This window comes from Symphalangus syndactylus, chromosome 1, assembly GCF_028878055.3.
Source record: "Symphalangus syndactylus isolate Jambi chromosome 1, NHGRI_mSymSyn1-v2.1_pri, whole genome shotgun sequence".
Lineage (NCBI taxonomy): Eukaryota > Metazoa > Chordata > Mammalia > Primates > Hylobatidae > Symphalangus > Symphalangus syndactylus.
In genome coordinates this window covers 54,039,931-54,062,403 of record NC_072423.2, presented here as the reverse complement: position 1 = coordinate 54,062,403, position 22,473 = coordinate 54,039,931, and the positions used below count along the sequence as shown (strand labels likewise).

The 22,473-nt window shown below is 39.2% G+C and overlaps 1 protein-coding gene across 1 annotated transcript in view; it reads left to right on the top strand.

Moving 5' to 3' along the window:
* Positions 1-1,535: 1,535 nt before the first annotated feature.
* The window catches only part of LOC129458814 (uncharacterized), a 168,221-nt gene continuing 147,283 nt past the window's right edge, over positions 1,536-22,473 (top strand). Inside the window, exon 1 of the mRNA XM_055235090.2 lies at positions 1,536-1,610. Coding sequence (XP_055091065.1) covers positions 1,598-1,610 — 13 coding nt within the window. The 5' untranslated portion in view covers positions 1,536-1,597. The remainder of the gene's footprint in view (positions 1,611-22,473) is intronic.

The window sequence follows — 22,473 nt, the reverse complement described above, 5'->3', positions numbered from 1 at the left end:
TTTGGCCTTACACATGGTCTATCCTTGAGAACGATCCATGTGCTGAGGACAAGAAAGTGTATTCTGCAGCCATTGGATGGAATGTTCCATAAATATCTCTTAGGTACATTTGATCTATAGTGCAAATAAAGTCTGATGTTTCCTTTTTGATTTTCTATCTGGATAATCTGACGAATGCTGAAAGTGGGGTGTTGAAGTGTCCAGCTATTATTGTGTTGGGATCTATCTCTCTCTTTAGCTCTAATACTATTTGCTTTGTATATCTAGGTGTTCCAGTGCTGGGTGCATATATATTTAAAGTTATTATATTCTCTTGCTGAATTGACCCCTGTACCATTATATAGTGACCTTCTTTGTCACTTTTTATAGTTTTTTTCTTGAAATCTATCTTGCCTGATGTAAGTATCAGACAAAAAAGAGCTACTCCTGCTTTTATTTTGGTTTCCATTTGCATGGAATACATTTTATTCCTCCCTTAATTTTCAGTCTATATGTGTCTTTATTGGTGAAGTCTGTTTCTGGTAGGCAACAGATCACTGGGTCTTGTTTTTTTTTTTTTTTTAATCCATTCAGCCACTCTGTGCCTTTTCATTGGAGAGTTTAGTCCATTTACATTCAATATTATTATTGATAAGTAATAACTTACTCCTGCCATTTTGTTGTTTCCTAGTTGTTTCGTTGTCTTCTCTTCCTATCTTCTTTTCTTTTATGAGGTGATTTTCTCTGGTGGAATGCTTTAATTTCTTGCTTTTTATTTTTTATTTCTTGGTTGCAGGTTTGTTTAATTGAGGTTACCATGAAGCTTGCAAATAAGACCTTATAGCACATTATTTTAAACTGAAAAAAACTTAACAAGGACTCTTTAGCCAGCAGCTGATGAATTCTGCCAGGACTAGTTCCTTCCCTTCAAGGCAGTGGGTTCCCTTATGAACCAGGGTGTGTTTAAAAATTTCTTCTTGGAGAGAGGGCCTGGCATTGGGGTCTCCAGACTCTGCCTATTGCCTTCTTATACTGTGGCTGAGCTGGTAACTGTAACCCAATTGCAAAGCCAAGCCCTCTTTAATAGCCTCTCTCTTCTCCTCAAGCAGAAGGAAGGAGTCTCTCCTGAGGTTGCAAGCTGTGTTGCCTAGGGTTGGGGGAAAGGTGACACACTTTGGGCATCCCTGCTGGTGTCTCACTAAGTCACATGCCCCCCAAGTCCACTGGCTCTGAGCCCAGCACAGCATGAGGATTTGCCCAGGAATTGCAGTCCTTGTGGCCTAGATTGCCTTTCAAGTTTATTTAGGACACCAGAGGGCTTTAGCCCTTGGTGGTGGGACTTTCCAGAACTCAGATTCTGACCACTGGCTAGGGCAAATCTAAAGGCTCCCTCTGTAGGGGGCCGGTCAATTTCTGCCTTGTGTTGCTTTCTGCTGTTACAGGACAGCACTGAGTTCCAGTCCAAAATCTCACAAACAACTGTGCTTTCCATCCCCCAAGCACGTAGATTCTCTCTCTGTGTCATGGAGTTGCTGCTAGTGGGACGGGGAGGAGTGGTGTCAGCAGTTCAAGACTGTCTTTTCTACCTACCTTCTTCAGTGCCTACTTCCTTGATAAGATGTTAAAACCAGGTACTGTGATTGCTTAACTGATTTTTGGTTGTTATGAAGGTGCTTTTTTTGTGAGTGGATAGTTGTTCAATTTGTGTTACTGTGGGGAGGATGATTGCTGGAGGGTTCTATTTGGCCATCTTAATCAGCCTCTTCCTCCCAGACCTTTCATCATTTTTGACTGCCTCCATATAGAGCGTATGATTCTTTCAACTACTAGTAAAGCACCAAAACTAAAAAATAGCATGATATTTTGAGACAGCTAGTTGCTCTCCGATGATCCAAATATCTTTGATGAACTGCTGTCATGTAGTATATCCCTGGTGTCAGCCCCTGCTCTTCTCCACGTCTCTTAAATAACAAATACAATGTATAAATGAGAATATCACTTTCTGGAGGTAACCAAGAAGCTTAATTCTGGTTACGAATATCTTGAAACAGAGCTTCCAACCTAAGTTTGCAAAACAGACAAGGACCTCGCTGAGTTGACTTGCTTGGTGCCCTTAAGGGCTGTAGACTCATTTGGATGGATAAAATAAACATAGAGAAAAATCACTCAACCTGGATTTTTATTTTAGAGCTTGGCACGCATCTATCAACAACAGAACCTATCTAGTGCCAAGAGAAACAGGAATTCAGGAAAAGGGCTGTTCTTTGATAAATAACACTTGTTTGAGAAAATCTTACAAGTTTACTGGAGGAACTATAGTTGTAGAGTTGGCTCAGAAAAAGTGAACATTACAGTGTAATAAGAATAATAATTTTATTTTAATACAATGGTTCTGAATACTGTGCATTTTCAGAATATGAGGCAAAAGATTGTGAGTTTTCAACAGTTTTCAGTAGATTTTAGGAATGTTTCCCTAAGTTGTATGCAAGAGACATACACTTGAAAGGTTGAACCCAAAGGTTTTATTCAAACTACTTAAAATTTCATGCACATATCTAATCTCTTCCAAAATTTTATGCTTAGCAGCTCAGGCGCAGGGTTTGTGTGAAAAAACTCAGTCCTTTTACTCAGGACACTGTGTGAAAAAATAGCCCAAATGTGTGAGCTCCCAGGCAGGGTTTGGTCAGTGGCGCGTTGGAGCACAGATTTTAAATATGAGTATATGAATTTTCCTTCTTTTTAATTTTGCAATTAAATTAATGGTAATAAGTGCAGAAAACTAGTTTGTGACTGGTTTCAAATAAAGACAACTTTGGCTGCAGCTGGGCCAATCCTGCCTTCTTCACTGTAGGCTTTCCATAGACCAATAGTTCTCAGACTTCAGAGAACATCAGAATCCCTGGAGGCTTGCTGTTCTAGTCTCACACCCCACTCTCCCAGAGTGTCTGAGTCATTTGGTCCGGGGTAAGCCTGAGAATTTACATTTTTAGGAGCACAGTTAGAGAACAACTGCCCTGGTCCTTTCCTGTGTGATAGTGTGGTGCCTCTTGCCTCAGAGCGGGAAGCTCATTAGAGAGAAAATATTCAGTCTTTTTTTCCATATTCGCCTCAGGGAAGACATGAACTTTTGTTTTCCAGGGGACCTTCCTTCCACTTTCTGCTGACTTTTGTTTTTCATTGTATGTCTATTTTACTTCAGTCAAAGTGAAATCCTGCTATAACATATACTGAACTCAAAGACAGTTTGAGCCCTTCATTTCATTTTTCTTCCTTCCATCATCTTTTCTTTTTCCATGTGTGAAGCAACACCTACTACCTTTTGGGTGATTTTTCTGGAAAAAATAAATTTATATGATGCATGCCTCCTCTGCACTGCAAATAAGTGACAATGTAAATTCCTTCTGGAGTGGGAAGGAACCAGTTTTATTTTGCTCTTAGTCTTTGTTTATTGAATTGCTGAGTGTTGTACATCAACAAACTAACTGTATACCCTTTAAGGCCAAGACCCCATTTGGACTTGTGTTTTTGGTAAATGGTTGCTCTTTATTTAATGATGGCCTTTTACCTGGCTGCTGTTGTACATTTTTCTCATTATAGTATCTTTGTCAGGTTCTTCATCCCAATGTACCCATATTTGTCACATTTGAAATTTGTCATATTCAATTTAGTATATTATTTCTATAAACCAATTAGTGGCTATTGTTGAAGAGCCTAACAGGGTTTATGCTTCTGGTTGATTGATAGGCATACAATGGCTGTTTGGAGCCCTGATTGAGAAAAATGTTGACTGTATCTGAGCTCAGTGGGGAAGAATGCCATCATCAGTCATGTCAATGTTGAGTCTTGTGGGGAACATGGCTGCATGTGAATCCCATGCTGGTGGACTCTGGCTTGTTTTAATATCATATGCAAATAGGAAAGATCAAGCAATTTGATCCTGAAACGTCAATAAGTACTGAAACAGTGATACAGGAATTAGAAGAGCCTCAGTTCTTTCACTGTAACATAAGGATAATAATATGTATTCATTAGATGATACTGTTAATCTAGGAAAGAGATTCGAAAGAGGGGGCCATATTGCAATGAGAAGGTATATTGGAGAAACTGTGGCTAGAGGGCAGCGTGGTGAGAACGCAGGAGAGCCAGCTGGGAGTTCAAGCCCCACCTTTTCACTTACCAACCCTTTTGCTTAATCTTGCTGAGTCTTAATCTCTTCATCTGTAAAATGGTAATTTATCTATTTCTTGAAGTTTTGATAATTAAATGAGTTACATGCAAAGAGCCTGGTACATAAGTGTTCAATAAAAGAGGCTGTTATCAATGATGTGCTGGTATTTAGGATGGAAGATCTGGACGAACTGCTAAAAATATTTGAAGATGATGAAAGGATAAATATTTTCTGTGTGATAAGAGAATTCAGGCCAAAGGATAAACAGTATACAATAGAGAATTACATTAAATACAAGAAAGAACCTTCTAAGAAGCAAGAAGCAAACAATGGGATGGATTTCTGTGTGGGGCAGTAAGTTACCTAAACCAGAAAATATTAAGAGAGAGGCTGCATGGTTTTAGTCAGACTGTATAAAATATTTCCCATTTTAGATAGGAGGTTGAAGTGTATGATATTGGAAATTTCTCAAGTTCAATTATACTGTGAATTCATGCCAGTGACTTTTGGAAAATCATCCTCTCTGCTCTTATTTTACATTATTCCCAGTGATGACTCTGGTATTCTGAAGGATTTCGATTTCTGTAAGGACTTAAGAGATTCTCATGAAGAAAAGTCAAGCCCAGTATTTAAAAAGAAATAAACAAAATGAAGCAACAGATATTCATTCCTTTTCTTTGTTTAATGCACAATCATAGGTGCTTTGCTTAACCAAGAACTCAAGTGCTGAATATACCCATTTAGCCAGTCTGAGGTTGACACTACTAACAAGAGGCTATTCTAAAAAACACATCAGGACATGGCCATTGAGTCCAGCAGCCCCAGGAAGAAGCACATTACTGTGGCTGGACGTTTCTGGTACAGTGATCAGCAGTGAAATGATTAAGAGTGTTGGCATTTAAGTGATCATAATTAGGTTTCAAAGTTAACAGCCCATTGAGATAAATAGTGGAAGTTCACACCTCTCTCAGTGCTATTGTTTATCAGACTGTCAAGTTGCAGATTCAGGAAGACCACATTAATGTGGCTTTGGACACTAATTGCCCAGAGCCAAGTTACATCCACCTGGGTATTTATTTGCTCAACTAAAATGCCAGGAAATATACAGTGCTGGGATTCTGTATTGCCTAATAGCATACAACATTGCACTGATATTTTGATGCATAGAAGGTAAATGAAACAGGAATATGTTGTAATGTTGCTTAGGAATCTCCTGGTTTAATCATATATTTGCCTCAGTTTCTCCTTTAAAATGGCAATGGAACTGCTCACTTGAATGTAATGGTTCCTGAGAGAAACGAGAAATTAAATAATTTCAGTAGCAACAACGACAACAAAAACCCCTTTGCCCATATGAGTTAGATTTCATAACCCATGTTATTGTCCTAAAGGAGTTATATGCACATTCTATCAATAGGAAAACATTGAGAGCATAATTAAATTAATTTTCATAGAATTCTGATTCATTTTTTCACAATTAAGTTTACATGCATGATTGCATGCTGTCTGATGTTCAATAAGGGTGGAGATTGTTGTTTCAGTCTGCAAAATATTGATTTTATTTTTCCAAAGACGTTCAATAATTAAAGGCAGTGAAAATGCGGGGAGGCGAAACTCCTAAGCCTTAAGAAAGGAATACGCTGCAACATTATAGCAGTGGTTTCTTTTCATGAAGTAAAATTTCCTAAAAGTACAAGGTCATTTGTAGTTCATTATTATCATCAACATGAAATAATTATTGGGCATCTTTTAATAAATTATACCGTTAGACAAACTTAAAGAAAGCAATTTTAGAAGTTCCAATTACTTACCATTTCACCTTGAACAGAGTTTTTCTTTGCTTTGCTCTGTTTTGTGTCTTTCTACCCAACGGGTTAGAAAGTGATTCGTGGAATTCTGTTCATTTAAAAAAATTATTTATTTTCATTTTTTTCAACTTTTATTCTAGATTTAGGGGATACATATACAGGGTGTTACAAAGGTTTATTGCCTGACATTGAGATTTGCAGTATGAATGATCCCATCCCCCAGGCTGTGAGCATAGTACCCAGTTGGTAGTTTTTCAACCCCTGCCCCCCTCCCTCTCTCTTTGCTCTAGTAATCTTCAGTGTCTGTTGTTCCCATCTTTATTCCATATGCACCTAAAGTTTAGCTCCCATTTAAAAGTGAGAAGTGCAGTATTTGGCTTCTGTTTCTACATTAATTTGCTTAGGATAATGGCTTCCTTTTTTTTTTTTTTTTTGAGATGGAGTCTCACTTTGTCGCCAAGGCCGGAGTGCAGTGGCGTGATCTCGGCTCACCGCAACCTCTGCCTCCTGGATTCCAGTGATTCTCCTGTCTCAGCCTCCTGAGTAGCTGGGACTACAGGCACACGCCACCACACCTGGCTAATTTTTGTATTTTTAGTAGAGACTGGGTTTCACCGTGTTGGCCAGGATGGTCTCAATCTCCTGACCTCATGATAGCTGCAACTATGTTGCTGCAAAGGACATGATTTCATTCTTTTTTTTTTTATGGCTGTGTAGTATTCTTTGTTATATATATATATATCACATTTTCTTTATCCAGTCCACCATTGGTGGACTCCATGTGTATGCTATTGTGGATGGTGCTGCGATGAACATACAAGTGCATATGTCTTTGTGGTAGAGCGATTCATTTTCTTTTGGATATATACCCAGTAATTGGATTGCTGGGTCAAATGGTAGTTCTAAGTGTTTTGAGAAATCTCCAGACTGCTTTCCACAGTGGCTTGACCTAATTTATATTCCCGCTGGCAGTGTGTAGGCATTTCCTTTTCTCCACAGCGTATGCCATCTGTCATTTTTTGAGTTTGTAATAATGGCCATTCTGACTGGTGTGAGATGGTACCTCACTGTGGTTTTGGTTTGCATTTCTCTGAATGGCATTCTCTTTAATCCTGAGTGCTACCACAGGATGAAATGATGATCAAGGAAATGCTGAAGGGGCCAAGGAAAATAAAGATATAGAAGAAGAGTAGATAAGAAGAGCAGGAGCAAGAATGTAGGGGAGAAGATGAAAAGCAGATAAACTGGAGAACAGGGAGACACCCTAAAGTATGGGGACCATTGTTTTCTTACATCTCAATTGCAAACAATGTCTTGCTTTTGCTTCTTTAAAAGTTTGAAATTTTGCCTTCAGAAATTTCTTCATGAAAAGAAGTATAGCAGAGAGAAATGGCTGTAATGTTTCGGAAAGAATGTGAGGTGTTTCAATTTTTTACTGTTGAATTTTCCAACTGGTATAGCCTTTTGCCTGAGGTTTGGAAGCCAGTCAGCAGAGGATGTTTACACAGACATCTGAGCCAGAGTGGACGGCAGGGCAGACCCAGGTAATCAGTGGAGTCCATCATCCTGTGACTGGGGAAGGATCATGTTTTATTATTGTGTAAATAGGAGTAGATTAGGAACTCCCTTCAGCCAGTTTTTTTGCCTTATTAATTTTAATATCCTCAACCTAAGCTCAAGGCCTGACACAGACTTTATTTTTGTTGAAGGATAAGTGTAGAATTTCTGCTAGACACTTAAATAATACATTAATCGTCATCCTTTGTCAGGAGATATTAAAAACCACTGGGTTGTTATGATACTCACAATTTGCATATCATACATTAAGTAATTTATATTTTTCAAAATGATTCCATAGTGCTTTTGGACCCTATGGAACTTCCGGCAATTTGAATCCATGTAAGTGTCAAGGACAAGAAGATGTACTCATTACATAAGCCATGAGTGCGATAGTTAGTTTTGTGGGTCAGCCTAGCAAGGCTCCTGCCAGTTATTCAATCAAACATGAATCAAGGTGTTGCTATGAAGATATTTTGCAGTGTCACTAAAATCTATAATCAGTTTTCTTCAAGTAAGGAAGATCCTCCCAGACAATCTGGGTGGGCCTGATCTAATTAGCTGCAAGGCCTTAAGAGCAGAAAGAGCTTCCCTGTGGAAGAAGAAATTCCTCCTATGGACTGCAGCTTCAGTCTGCATGTCAGCCTTCCAAACTGCCCTTCCTCACAGCCTGTCCCATGGATTTCCACTTGCCTGGACGGCATCCACAACCGCATAAGCCAATTCTTTGCAACAAATCTCTCTCTCTTTTTTGGATATATAATTCACATACAATACAATTTACCTATTTAAGGTTTATAAATCAATGGTTTTTGGTATATTACATTATTAATTTTTTAAAAATTGTGGTAAATATATAGATAACAAAATTTACTGTGTTAGAGATTTTTAAGTGTACAATTCAGTGGCTTTATATTATATCAACAATGTTGTGAAACCATCACCACTATGTATTTCCAATTTTTTTTCATCATTCCAAACAGAAACTCTGTAGCCATTGAGCAATAATTCTCCCTTTTCCTTTCTTTTCGGGTCATGGTAACCTCCAATATATTCTCTGTCTCTATGAATTTGACTATTCTAAATATTTCACATGAGTAGAATCATACAATATTTGTTCTTTTGTGTCTGGCTTATTTCATTTAGCGTAAGTTTTCAAAGTTCGCCAATGTTGTAGCATGTATCTATGGCTGAATAATATTCTAGTGTATGTATATACCACATTTCATTTATCCATTCATCAGTTGCTGGACACTTGGGTTGAACATTTTGGCTATTGTAAGTAATGCTGCAACGAACACTGAGTTATAAATATTTGTGTAAGTCCTTGCTTTCAATTCCTGTGGGTGTATACCTAAGAATAAAATTTCTGGGTCATATGATAATTCTATGTAATAGTTCTTTACTATATATATCTCTTACTGGGTTTTCTTTGTGGTTGAACCCTGGCTAATACAAAGGTATGATATGGGGGAAGGAAGAGAAAGAGAGAGCATGACACATTTGTAGAACTGAAAGTAATCCATGGTGCGTGTTTGCTATATTTGCTCGAGTTACATTTTTAAAAATTATTTGTTTAGGTTTTTTAGAGACAGGGTCTTACTCTGTCACCGAGGCTGAGTGCAGTGATGCAGTCATAGCTAACTGCAACCTTGAACTCCTGGGCGGGCTCAAGTGATCTTCCTGTCTTAGCCTCCTGAGTAGCTAGGACTACAGATACGCACCATAACACCTGGCTAAATTTTTAAGTTTTGTGGAGATGGGGTCATGCTATGTTGCCCAGGCTGAAATTTTTTTTAAAAAATGTAACAATAGAATACAGTAGAAAATCTTATAATCTCTTCTTGACTTCCCCACTCACTACCCCTCCTCTTCTGGGATAAGAAATATTCTACATCTGGTATGTATCCTTCTAATCTATGTTTATACATTTTCAAAATATGTAAATGTGTATAAAGTACTGAGTGTTATAGTTTGAATTTTAGAAATTCACATAAATGGCATGATACTTTACCCATTTTTACCTTACTTTTTCACTACTATAATTTATTATGCATTTATACAAATTTATACATTTAAATCTAGTTCATTTAACTTCTGAATCTCATTCCATTGTAAAAATACATTATTTTTAAATTTATTTTAATTTTTAATTTTTTAATTTTACTTTAGGTTCCAAGACACATGTGCAGAATGTGCAGATTTGTTACATAGGTATACGTGTGCCATGGTGGTTTGTTGTACCTATTGACCTGACCTCTAAGTTCCCTCCCTTTGCCCCCAACCCCCCAACAGGCCCTGGTGTGTGTTGTTCCCCAATCTGTGTCCATGTGTTCTCATTGATCAACTCCCACTTATGAGTGAGAACATGTGGTGTTTGGTTTTCTGTTCCTGTGTTAGTTTGCTGAGGATAATGGCTTCCAGTTTCATTCATGTCCCTGCAAAGGACATGATCTCACTGCTTTTTATGGCCACATAGTATCCCATGGAAAATACACCATTATTTTGTATGTACTTCCTTGTTGATTCTAATTTCCTACTATTTCAAAGAATGGAACAATGAATCCTTTTTGCATGTTTTCTTATGAAAAAAGTGGACAAATTAGGATAAAATTAAAGTTGGAATTTTTATTGCTCTTTTATCTGTGGCTAATCTGATGTTTATGACATTCATTGAGTTTTTAATTTCAAAGATCACTTTTTTGAGAAGTTTTATTTGGATTTTTTTTTTCAAATTCACCTGTTCATTTTACATATTTTCTTATTTCATTATGATATTTCTTCCACTATATAAAGGAAGGGCATAAAGGAAAATAGAAAAGAAAGAGGATGGTGTTGTTAGGACTTGGTAGCTGACTGAACGTGGAAAGTAAAGAAGAACACAAGGTGAAAATATTAGCAGCAATTAACATTTATTGAGCGCTTATGTGTCAGGCACTGTGCTAAACATATTACATGCGTGAACTCATTAATCCTCTGTGCAATAAAGGTATTGGCCCTTGAGCAGTGCCTGGGAACCTAGAGGTTCTTATCAACCTGGAGGCCTGTTAAGAATATCGATGTTTACCTGGAGCCTTGGGCCATGCCAGATAGTTTATGCTAACAACATGATTTATAGTAGGGGCTTCGGGCTTGACATCTGGAAAGGCTAAAGTTAGCCACCTGGGTGGTCAGCCATGTGTATGTGACTGACCCTTATTAAAAACTCTGAATACTAAGGCTCAGATGAGCTTCCCTGGTTGCCAATACTCCATGCATTTGTGCCACACTGTTGCTAGGAGAAGCTATTGTTGTCCATGTGATCCACTGGGAGAAGACAACTGGAAGCTCTGTGCCTGGTCTCTACTGACTCTGCCCTATGCACCTCTTCCTTTTGTGATTTGAGTCTTTATTCTTTGGCTGTAATAAACTGTAATTGAGAGCATAATGGCATTTCTGAGTTCTGTGAGTTCTGGCCAACTGTCGAATGTCAGAGTGGTTTGGGGACTTCTGAACTGCATCCTTACAAAAGCTGCTTCAGGTGGATATTATCATTTTCATTTTTATAGATGAGGACACTGAAGATCAAAGAAATTAAGTAAAGAATAATGAAACCTTAGTGTAAATGAAGACCTGCATGGTTCCCATACCTGCCTATCCTAAACTTTCTAAACCTGTGCATCCTATGCTTCTGGCATGAGTGACTGGATGCAATTCACCAAGAAGCGGAATTGAGAAGGAATAAGTTTTGGGAGAAGATGCTTGGTTTCTTTTTGTGGCAGCTGGATGTGTGGGTTTAGAGCTCAGAAACAAGGTCTGGGCCAGAGCTATAGATTTAGGAGTCATAGGTGGGTGGGGTTGACAATATGGGAATGGATGTCATCATCAAGTTTGAGTATGTAGAGAGAAAAAAGATGGACTGAGAACAGAATCCAAGACTCACCAATATAGAAAGGTGGGATAAAGAGAAGGAACCGTAAAAGGATACAGAACAAGGGTAATCAGAAAGAAAAAATGAAAACCAGAGAATCATGCCAAGAATGTTAAGGGACAAGGGTGTTTTTTTGTTTTTTTGTTTTTTTAAAGGCAGGGCCAATGGTGTCAAACTTACAAATATGTCATATAAGATAACTAGTGTCCATTGGATTTGGAAACTAGGAGACCATGGCAAGTGCAGTTTCAGATTAGGGATGGGGACCGGATATAGTAGTAAGGGAGAGTATAGCAACGAGGAGGTAGATAGCTCTTTCTCTGTCACCTGCACTAGTCATCCAGCATTGACTTGATTCCTTGGGATGCTATTTAACTGCTACTTTTCATCTCCCATGGGATTGTGATCTCCTTCAGGTCCCAGCCTGTCTCTCATCCTAAGCCCCAGAGAGAATTTGCCATGCTAATGAATACACCGCTGGTGCAAGTTCTTATTTAATGAGAGTTAGGTATGCTGAAGAGGGGCTTATAAAGGGAGTGGGAAGCCCTACAAAGGGGATTATTCCTGGTGGGGTTCAGAGCACACCTGGAAAGGCAAGGGCTCATAGGATGCAGTTGTGTTTGGGAATTAACAGAAGCTCTGGATTAGAGATACCCAGTCTCAAATCCTGGTTCCGATACTTTTTATATAACTTTGAACAACTATTCTAAGTTTGTTTCCTTATTTGTAAAAAGGGTATATTAGTTTGCTAGAGCTCTCATAGCAAAATCTCATAGACTAAGTGGCTTTAACAATAGAAGTTTTCTCAGAGTTCTGGAGGCTTAAAGTCCATGGTCAGGTTTGATTTCTTCAGAGGCCCTGTCCTTGGCTTGCTGATGGCTACCGTCTTGCTGCATCCTCACTTGGTTGTCCCTCTGTGTTCTCTATATCCTGATCACTGTTTCTTATAAGGACACCAGTCATATTGGATTAAAGCCTATCTTAATGACTCCATTTTAACTTAGTTACATCTTTAAAGATCCTAGCTCCAAATATAGTCATATTCTAAGGTCCAGGGGATTAGGACTTCAACATATTAATTTTGCAGGGAACACCATTTATCCCATAACAAAGGTGATAATAGTAAAACCTATTTCATATGATTTGGGGAAGAATAATTGAGAAAATATGTATAATACAATTAACACATTTACTTACAGTAACTACTAAATAAATAACCTAGATGAGAAGAAACCTGCAGACCTAGAAAGGAAGTGCTTGCCTCGCTAGAAAAGGAAGTAAAAAGGTTCACTTCCTGGGTCATTTCTTCCAGAATACATTCCCTGACCCACTCCCTTGCCTGTAGGAGGGGTCTCCTCTTTGCTCGGATCATGTCTGCCCATTTCAGGTACATTACTGTTCTCCTGATGGTCTTCCCCCTTGAGGGTGGATTCTTTATTAAGAATTATGTCTTTATTCTCGATATCATCAGCATACAATCAGGACAAATTGCACAAACATGTTTGTGCATTTTTCTCACATTTTTACAGCAAAGGTGTACACAAAATAAATGAGAAATTAAGAATACTAAAAACATTGGTTTGATTCATGAGTATTTTGAATCTTTCAGTGAAGTTGCCACTTAGGTTTCTCTCTTTGAATCAAGGAAACCTGATAAGTTTGCATGGCACGCAATCCACATACTGTTACGCTGTCTCAATATTTAGCTAGCTTTCTCATTCTTCCTCCCCACTGCCCTAGAGCAAATGCTGAATTTTAATTTTGTAATTTTATATCTAAATTTTAGCTACAGCCTTTTCACAGTTATAAATATATAGATCCCACTCTCCCCGCCCCTGCCAGAAACATTGAAACTCAAAACAAGCTTTATGTAAATTTGCCTTCTCAACTTCATGCACCTGAGTTAAATGAGGCTCATAAGAACGCCTGCAATTCGGTTAATGTTTTCCTCCTGACACAGAATTTTAATTTGGAGTTGTATTTTTGAAAAGTGGTATGGTTTAGGAGGCTGCCAATTTAAGAGATCATTTAAAATGATGCCTTCTCTGTTCAGGGTGGTAAGAGGGCTTCTTCTAGGGTATTAACTAGGCCAAAATTTACCAAGGTCAGGAAGCAACAAATGTCCTTGACACCGAAAAGGTCTGTTTAGAAATCTGAGAAATATTTGGAACTCCAGTTGTTGTTTTTAGTTCTGTTAATGGGCAACAGAATGCTAATTAGTCAGATTAACTAAATGGCTGAGTCATGCCATAACCCTTCTCAAATAAGAAGTGCCCATTTTGAGATGCTAAATGAAAACATAAAGGCAGCCAACTGTACCATTCTTGAAAGATGAGAGAGTACCAGTAAGGCTGTTAATGTAGCAAGTGAATTTAAGTTTCATATAAGTGATTGTGTGAGTGTGTGTGTGTAGATACATGCCAGGTTTCACATCTAGATTCTACTCTAATAGGCTAAAGACTTAGATAAATCCTACAATAAACATACATTTCTAAATTATTTGATCAGATCAATTTATTCTTTAAGGAAAATCTATTCACAATTTTTGTTTGAAATAAAAATTTGAAAACTTAAGAATTAAGTTCCTGAACATTTTGGTTCTGGAAATTGCAAGTAGAAGGGCCAGAATGGTGGAGGCAGGTTCTGAGGTGGGGCTTGGTCTGGGATATGGGCGCTGCAGATTCAGCCACACTGTTTTGGGATATCTTAGCAAGAATATCTTAGGCTTTCTTCAAGAGAAACTAATTTCCCAATGATATGTTCGGTTATTGTTTTTCTTCTCTCAGTTGTTTTAGTGGTTACCTAAATAAGAGGTCTTTAGACAGAATTTCTTCTAAAGCCCTTGGTGGATGGTTCCAAAGTGTTTTTTGTCTTCCGCAATTGTGACTGTTTCAGTTTCTCCCACTCTCAGTACAGTAGGACTGTTAACAAGATGACCAATGCAGGGTCATTGGTGCCGGCTGACTTAAAACAAAAACACACAGGGAAACCTGTAGATGTCAGTGATAAGAAGACTAAGATAGTCACGTATTCTCAATTCTCACAGTATACTGCCAAGCAATGCTGAGAAACAAATGGCTTTTTCTTAGAATGACCTAGACTAAGCGTATGATTAGAAACACTTTTGAGCCAGGCATGGTGATGCATGCCTGTAGTCCCAGCTACTCAGGAGGCTGAAGCAGGAGGATCCTTTGAGCCCAGGAGTTCGAGTCTAGCCACTCTGTTTCTCCATATCTTTAAAACCCCTTGGAAGAGGAAACACTCTGATTTTATTAAAAGCAAGTAAGAAAAGAAAAATTCATGGAGCTGGGACATTCTAGTTTTGGCGAGAATAAGATTGTGATGTGTGCAATGGAAAGGTGTCTTAATGAAGGTGAATCTAAGAGAAAGCATGAGGTTGGTGAATGTCACCTCACTGACCTTCCGATATGACTTGGCATGTCCCTGATCATCTTCAGATTTTCTCTAACAGGAGAAAAAGGAATTCCTGGAGAGGAGATGTGTATGTGCCTGTGCTGGCACAGTTGAAAACTGTAATCAAAACAAAACAAATTTGGCCTATGGTACTACATCATTGATGGTGTCATGTTGAGCTATTGTAGAATTAGCTGGGGGCCACAGTCAACATTATTTTAAACAAGATAAGGATACATTATGGTGTTAGAAAGGTCATTCTAGCAGCCAACAAATTAGAGAGGCAGAAGCAAGGACTACTGAGGGAGGCAGACCACCAGGGAGGCTGTTGATGTGACACTGTCCGGGGTCTCTAACCAGGGTGCTTGCCAGACAGCTCTGTCACTCGAAGGGTGATCGCCACCCTGGCAGCACAGAGAACCCTGTGGGCTCACTTGAAATGCAAATTCATAGGCCCTGCCCTGACTTATGAAGCTGAATCTGTGGGGACAGTGTCCAGGAGACTGGTTTCACATGCTCTCTGGGGAATTCTTACAAACATTCAAGGTTGAGGATGTTGCTGTAAGGGATATCCGTGGGAACAATCTCATTCTTCTTTGGTCGCCTGCATGTACACTCGAATCCATCTCCCGTTCTGGAGAAACTTGCTTGATATGGTTTGGCTATGTCCCCACCCAAATCTCATCTTGAACTATAGTTCCCATAATCCCCACGTGTCATGGGAGGAACCTGGTGGAGGCAATTGAATCATGGGATGGTTACCTCCATGCTGTTCTCCTGATAGTGAGTGAGTTCTCACGAGATCTGATGATTTTATTAGGGGCTTCCTCCCTGTCCCCTGCTTCACACTGCACTTCTCTGTCCTGCTACGATATGAAGAAGGACGTATTTGCTTCCCCTTCCACCATGATTGTAAATTTCCTGAGGCCTCCCCAGCCATGCAAAACTGTGAGTCAATTAAACCTCTTTTCTTCATAAATTACTTGGGTATGTCTTTATTAGCAGAATGAGAATGAACTAATACAGTGCTCTTCAGGGTTAACTTTCCATCCTACTGCAATGAGGGAATGCTTTTCAGCAACCAGGGTTCCACTTGGAAAACCACAACTTCCAGGGGATAAATCAGGCCACCTGGGAATAGTTTAGTCTCTTTACTTGAGAGGAGTGTTTCATCAGCTTCGATTCATCAGAGGATCTGGGCTGCATAGTAATAATAATCATCTGGTGACAACCGGCATTTGTTTAAGGGGGAATGGATGATGGCAGAATATAGAGGTCTTAAGTGTTGAACAGCAATAAATCTTCTCTCTTTGTCTTTGTGGGCTAGGATAATACTAATCATTCTCTTCCTTCCCTTCCGGGCTATGCCTAGGCAGAAAACAAGCAGGCAGCAGCCGAGGGGGAGGTTTCAGGATACCGCAAAGACCTCCAGGGAGGCCTCAAATCCTTCCTGACTGCCAGTGTCCCCTCATGTACTGGACACTCTGAAATCCTATTACTTTCTTTTATTATTTAAGCCTTAGTCACTTAAAATACAAATTTCTTCTAAGTGTGTAGTAATTTAATATTACCCTTTAGTGAATCTGAGGAGGACCCCAAATAGGTTTATCGTTACCTTAAAATATACATGTACTGGACGGGTGCGGTGCTCACGCCTGTAATCCCAGCACTTTGGGAGGCCGAGGCGGGTGGATCACAAGGTCAGGAGATCGAGACCATCCTGGCTAACACAGTGAAATCCCGTCTCTACTAAAAATACAAAAAATTAGCCAGGCGTGGTGGTGGGCACCTGTAGTCCCAGCTACTCGGGAGGCTGAGGCAGGAGAATGGCATGAACCTGGGAGGTGGAGGTTGCAGTGGGCTGAGATCATGCCACCACACTCCAGCCTGGGCAACAGAGCGAGATTCCATCTCTCTCTCTCTCTCTCTCTATATATATATATATATACACACACACACACACATATATATATACACATATATATATACACATATATATACACACATATATATACACATATATATATACACACATGTATATGTACTGTAGCACCAATATTATATACCTTATACTAATGCACACATAGCAATGAAAATATAAATGTATATCAATTATGCATTTCTCCCAATCCCTAATAGATCGTGTGGCACATTCTGCTTTATTGGTTCCTGCTCTAAAATGCAAGGTCTTAATCTGGGAAAATCCATGATGGGCTCCAAAGTGTTGGTCTACCCCCTGAAATAGTATTTAGAATTGATAAGCACTTTTCTGGAGACAAGGTATACCTAGAGCTTTCTTGAAGTGCTTTTTCTAAAGGTTAAGAATCACAGGTAACTGAAAGAAAGAGGAGCTACAAATAGGAGTTTACAGGGGTGATGCTATCTCTATTTTCTAAATAGGCAAACTGTGGTTCAGCAAAATTAGATGATTTCCTCAGACTTACTCAGCAGGAAGCAGATGAATCTGGGATTCAAAAAGGGGCAACAAGAACCCTGGGAGATAAAGGGCTTAAGAACAGAGATTAGACACATCAAAGAGGCACATCCTTTCTTCTAATATCTGAGAAAGAAGAGACATTCTGCTTATCCAGGGCTCACCCCTCCAGTTATGCTGTTGATTCCTCCTCCTCCTGCCTCTTCTGAGACAATCTCTATTAATTTTTCCAATTTTTTGTACCTTTAGTTTCTCCCACTGCATGGGTGATTCTCAACAAAGCTCACTTTCAACAGGAAAGGTAAGTTAATGGTATGTGGTGTATAAGGAAAACAAACCCAAAACCTCTCCATGTAATTCTACTATCTCTGTTTCATTCTCTCCCCTCAACTGAGAACTATTCCCCTGTATTATCTCCCACCCTCTTGCCTGTGAACATACTCAGCATTCTCTATTATAAAAAACATGTCCTTGAAAATTACATGCTTTTTATTCTCTTGGTTCCTACTTCTAAAGCACAATACTGCTCCCATAACTATGGTGCAGACAGTTTCTATTAAACTATGTACCCTCTAATAAGATAATTTGTTGCCTACCTACCTTTCTCTTTCAATTGATCATGAAGGTCTGGAGTAGTATGTCATCTTCCTGGACCTGACATAATGCTAGAACAAAGCATGGTAACTCATGTATGCTGAAAAAATGGCTGGATTTCATTGTCTAAAATCATAAATCAAGCTCCATGCTATATAGAATGAACAACTATCCTGGTTTGCCAGATCCTGAGAATTTTTTCAGGATGAAGAACTTTTAGTGCTAAAACTGAGAAAAGTTGGTGTCTCTACTCCTTAATGTGATCTAGACCCTCTATGATCTGGCCCCAAGAAGTTTTTCCAGGCTCAACTTCCATTATATCCTCTCGGACATCCCAGGTTCCAAAAAAGGAAAAGTTCTCTTGAAGTTCTCTGAAGATAGACCATTTGTTAAACCTATGATGAGAATTCAGGGCCTAGAGCTGAGTGTCACAAGAAGATGGAGTGGTATTTTGAGTGTATTTGGTTCAACTTGCAGTTAGAGGTCATATAAGTGGAGCTGATCCAGATTATACAGGAAGGAGTGTGTTTGGTTGGAGGGGCAGGGTGGTTAAGAAGCAAGAAAGAAGTATGATATAGTGCAGGAGTTCTCAAAGTGTGGTCCTTGAATCAGCAGCATTAGTCTTACCTGGGAAGTTATTAAAATGTAAAAGACTAACCCCAACCCCATGCTGAATCAGACGCTTTAGGGATGGGGCCCAGCAGTCTGTGTTTTAATAAGCTGTGAACTGTGATGCATGCACAAGTTTGTGAGCCACTGTATGGTGAATAAATACCTTACTAGGAGTCAGAAAACCTGTATTGTGATGCCAATTGTCATGAAGTATTGGTGAAACTGTGGCCAAGTGGCTGAAGATCTCTGGGCCTCACCTTCTCTATCTGTTAACTGTGGGTAATTCTCGAAAGAGTTGAGAAAGACCCCATGGAGGATCAGAAGACTATGGAGTTTCAGAGCCATTGTACAGTGAAATAAACTATTTCAACTTGCAACTGGAGGTCATATAAGTGGGAATGGCCACTTATGGTGAAAGACCATTTAGAGATGACCCTGTACACCGTCATCATCTCTATGGAAACTCACTCTACATACCCCAGGGCATGTTAGGGATCATTCTTGAGTGTGAAGGCCAGAATACAAAATTTCATAGTGCCAAACCTGGTCAGGGCTGAGATTCATTCTGATTATGGAACAGAACATCTCTTAGAGAAAACACTGGCTGTTCTCTCTGATGTTTTCCTAGAAGGTATCTTTTCCCAAATACCTGTAACATTCTCTTATTAGCCCATATGCACTTATAATCCTATAATTTCAACCAGTGTCAAAACTGTAATTTAATTAACAGTTTGATGGACTACCTGCTACATGCCTATCACTATGCTAGAGGGATTTTGAGAACCAGCCAAAGCCAATTTAATCAACCACATTAAGCTTTTTGGGAAAAAATATTGGTATATTGGTATTAGCATATAAATATAGCCTCAAATAGTTGAAAGTTGGTGAGAGTGATAGATCTCCTTTGGGACATGCTTGATATCAGGTTTTAATGACAGCAAGGCTGAGCTTGAATTCTGCTGCATATACAAACTTTTTTTAGCCAAGAGTCACAAAAACAGTCATAGAACCTGTTCTATAAGCTTGATACAAAGTCCTAGCTCTGGGTCCCTTTGAGTACTCCAACAGCTCCTTGCATGAATGGTTCACTAGAGACACAGAGGCAATAGTTTAGTAGCAGGATTTAGCTAAAGTCACAGCCAGATTCAGGAGAGGAGAATCCTCTGAGTCAGCAGCTGGACCCAAGATAATTCCCGAATCAAGCCTCAGGCACTGTTGTTAACTGCATAGGCTATTGAGCTTGCTGGATTCTTGATTATGCACGAATGGGGATGCCTGCACAATATTTTGGTCAATACACACATCTTGATCCCTCATTTCACCAGTAAAAAATCACTTTTTACATCCACGATGCTAACAAAGTCTCTGGAGTTGATCAGTTGTCAAGATAGCTGAAATATTGATAGAGCCTCGTGTGGAGGGTGAAGTTTCCATTAGAGGCTTTCAATTTCTATCCAACCACCCTGGAATGGATATTCTCAGTTAGGGCAGCTGACTTCCCTCTCTCCAGCTAGATGAAAACTACCTACACAACATTGTCTATAGGGGAATATGTTAAAATCGCAAGTACAAAGAAAGAATATTAAATTTCATAATGTATAAAAATGCTATACTTTTGATTAGAAATTTCTAGTTAAAGATTTGCAATTTCATATGATTCAACCTAAATACATACTCCTTGAGAGTCTCTGAGCTTGGGTGCTATCTCATTGGTTTTCTGATCTGGTTTTTGCTGCTTTCTCGACTGCCCTGCTCCCACCTCCCAGAAGAACTTTGGCCTATGTTCTCTGCCTGAGATTGTTTTGTCCCAGTCCTTTTCCTGCTGTTACACATCCTTCCGGTCCTATCTCAGATATCCCTTTATACAGAGAACTCTAGACTCTCCAAATATGCCAGGTGTCCTCCTAGGATATCTTAAACCTCCTGTGCTAACTCCCTTCTGAGCACTGTATTGTAAATCCTGTTAACTTTTTTATCTTGGCCGTTAGGTTGTGAGCTCCTTGAGAGCTGGGGCAGGACCTTCCTCATTGCTGCAGAAGGCAGCAGACAACCCCTTGTGCTCCACCATGTGAACCCTTGAGAAGCTTCCTTGGGAGGGTGGAATACCAGGCACATTACATTTAGGTGCTAAATTTTGGGATATGGTCTATAAGTGCCGTAAACATGGTTAGACATAGAAAAACAAAGGTGAGGCTGATAGCCAATTAAAAGCATTTTGGAGATGGGGCTATAAGCCTTTGTCCTAAGTCACGCAGTTGTAAGAGACAGTGGAGGAAAACACACAGAACTCTGATTCACCAACTGTGGAACAATGAGGCTTCGATTAACCTTAGAGAGAGCTGTAGGCATCAGCAGTTCGCGCAAAGGTGACAAACAGAGGGATGAAGGAGGAATAACAATAACAGTTACGCCAATTAAAATAGAAATGATATCATCTGGGATTACTCAACCAATTAGCATACAATTTAGTGTAATAAGAAATCCGAGAAAGGGAGGAAAAGAGGGGATAAGAGCAAGAACACATGCGCCTACCAAAAATAAGAGAGAAAGCAAAAGACTGAAACTGCTGGATTTCAACGTTGGGTAGGTCTTTCTCATTTACCAGGAAGAATTGCACCCAAGAAGGAATATAACTCTACCTGCCATTTTGGAGTCCAGCTTATTATCTATTGTAGATTTTGACATCTTACTTAGCCTCATGACAGTCTGACTTTAGGAAGAGTGTACATTATTTACATGAAAACAAATATGAGCATTAGGAGGCATTTTTCCCCTGCTTGCAATTCCTACTAAAGAATTTACATTCTTCTAATTTGCTGCTTTACTGCATCACTTAGTATCCGCCTGAGATGTGCACAATGTCCTCACAGGAAGGTGCTGAGGAAATTTACTCTTTTTAGCGCTGAATCACTTGCTCTCCTCTTTAAAGCCACCAAACTCTCACTTATTTGAAATTCTCTTTTCTAAGCATCTGTTTTGTTTTACAGGTATCAGCTGATCCCAAATCACAGTTCAGGCTTGGGAAGACGTCTGATTTTAACATTTAATTCTGAGTGTACTGTTGCAGTATTTCCACTCTGATTGAAAACAGCTCTTTAGATAACAAATGCAGAGGCATGTGTTTTATTTATGTTGCAACTGATGAATTATTCTTTAGAATGGGGACTCTGAATGTATTTTAGCAACACACAAACATGAATACCATATGGTGGAGCTGCTTCCCGCAGAGAGTTAGGATAAACATCATGAATAGCATTAACGTAAACCACATGTATTAGTGGTACCCATCTTACTAGTTAAATAGACTTACAGACTGAAACTGAACTAGGGTGTTTTAGGAAACCAAACATTGAACTTGTGTGATGTCAAGAGACTTTAGTTTTTTGTTTTTTTTTTTTTAACCTCTAGGAAAGGGAAGGTAAATTTGGCACATTTTCTTAAACACACAGGAATGCTTTAACTTACTGCATTTAGATTTTTAGGACTAAGAATGTCCCAAGAGGCCAACTTTGAAGCCAGCATTTGCTGTGATTTTGGGCTTTTGTCACTTGCAAATTTCTATTAAAAATGGAAAGAAATACAGAAAACCACTGAAGGCCTTTGAGGCATCGTAGGACTATACATTCGTAGTCATGCCCACTTAACCTGAAAGAGTAGCTCACTGGCTCATGGAGAATATTTGTGCTTATCGAGGGCAAATCACACAGGTGAGGCTGATCTCCATTAGGACAAGGGAAAGGTGACAGAGGGCTGGTGGGAGTCACATTAATGGAGATCACTCTTTCTAGCGTGTTTTATTTTCAAATGTCAGCAGGGAGTGAACTCTGCTGTGTCATTTTTTCTCAACATTTTATTGATATAATGTGGCTTGCCTGGATTATTACAATTATAAGCTATGGGGGCTGTATCCATTACTGCAACCTAGATTTTTAAAAATTCAAAGTCTTTTCTAAAGGGGTTGCTCTTTCATTGTGTTTGTCTCCTGCTGCTTAAATTC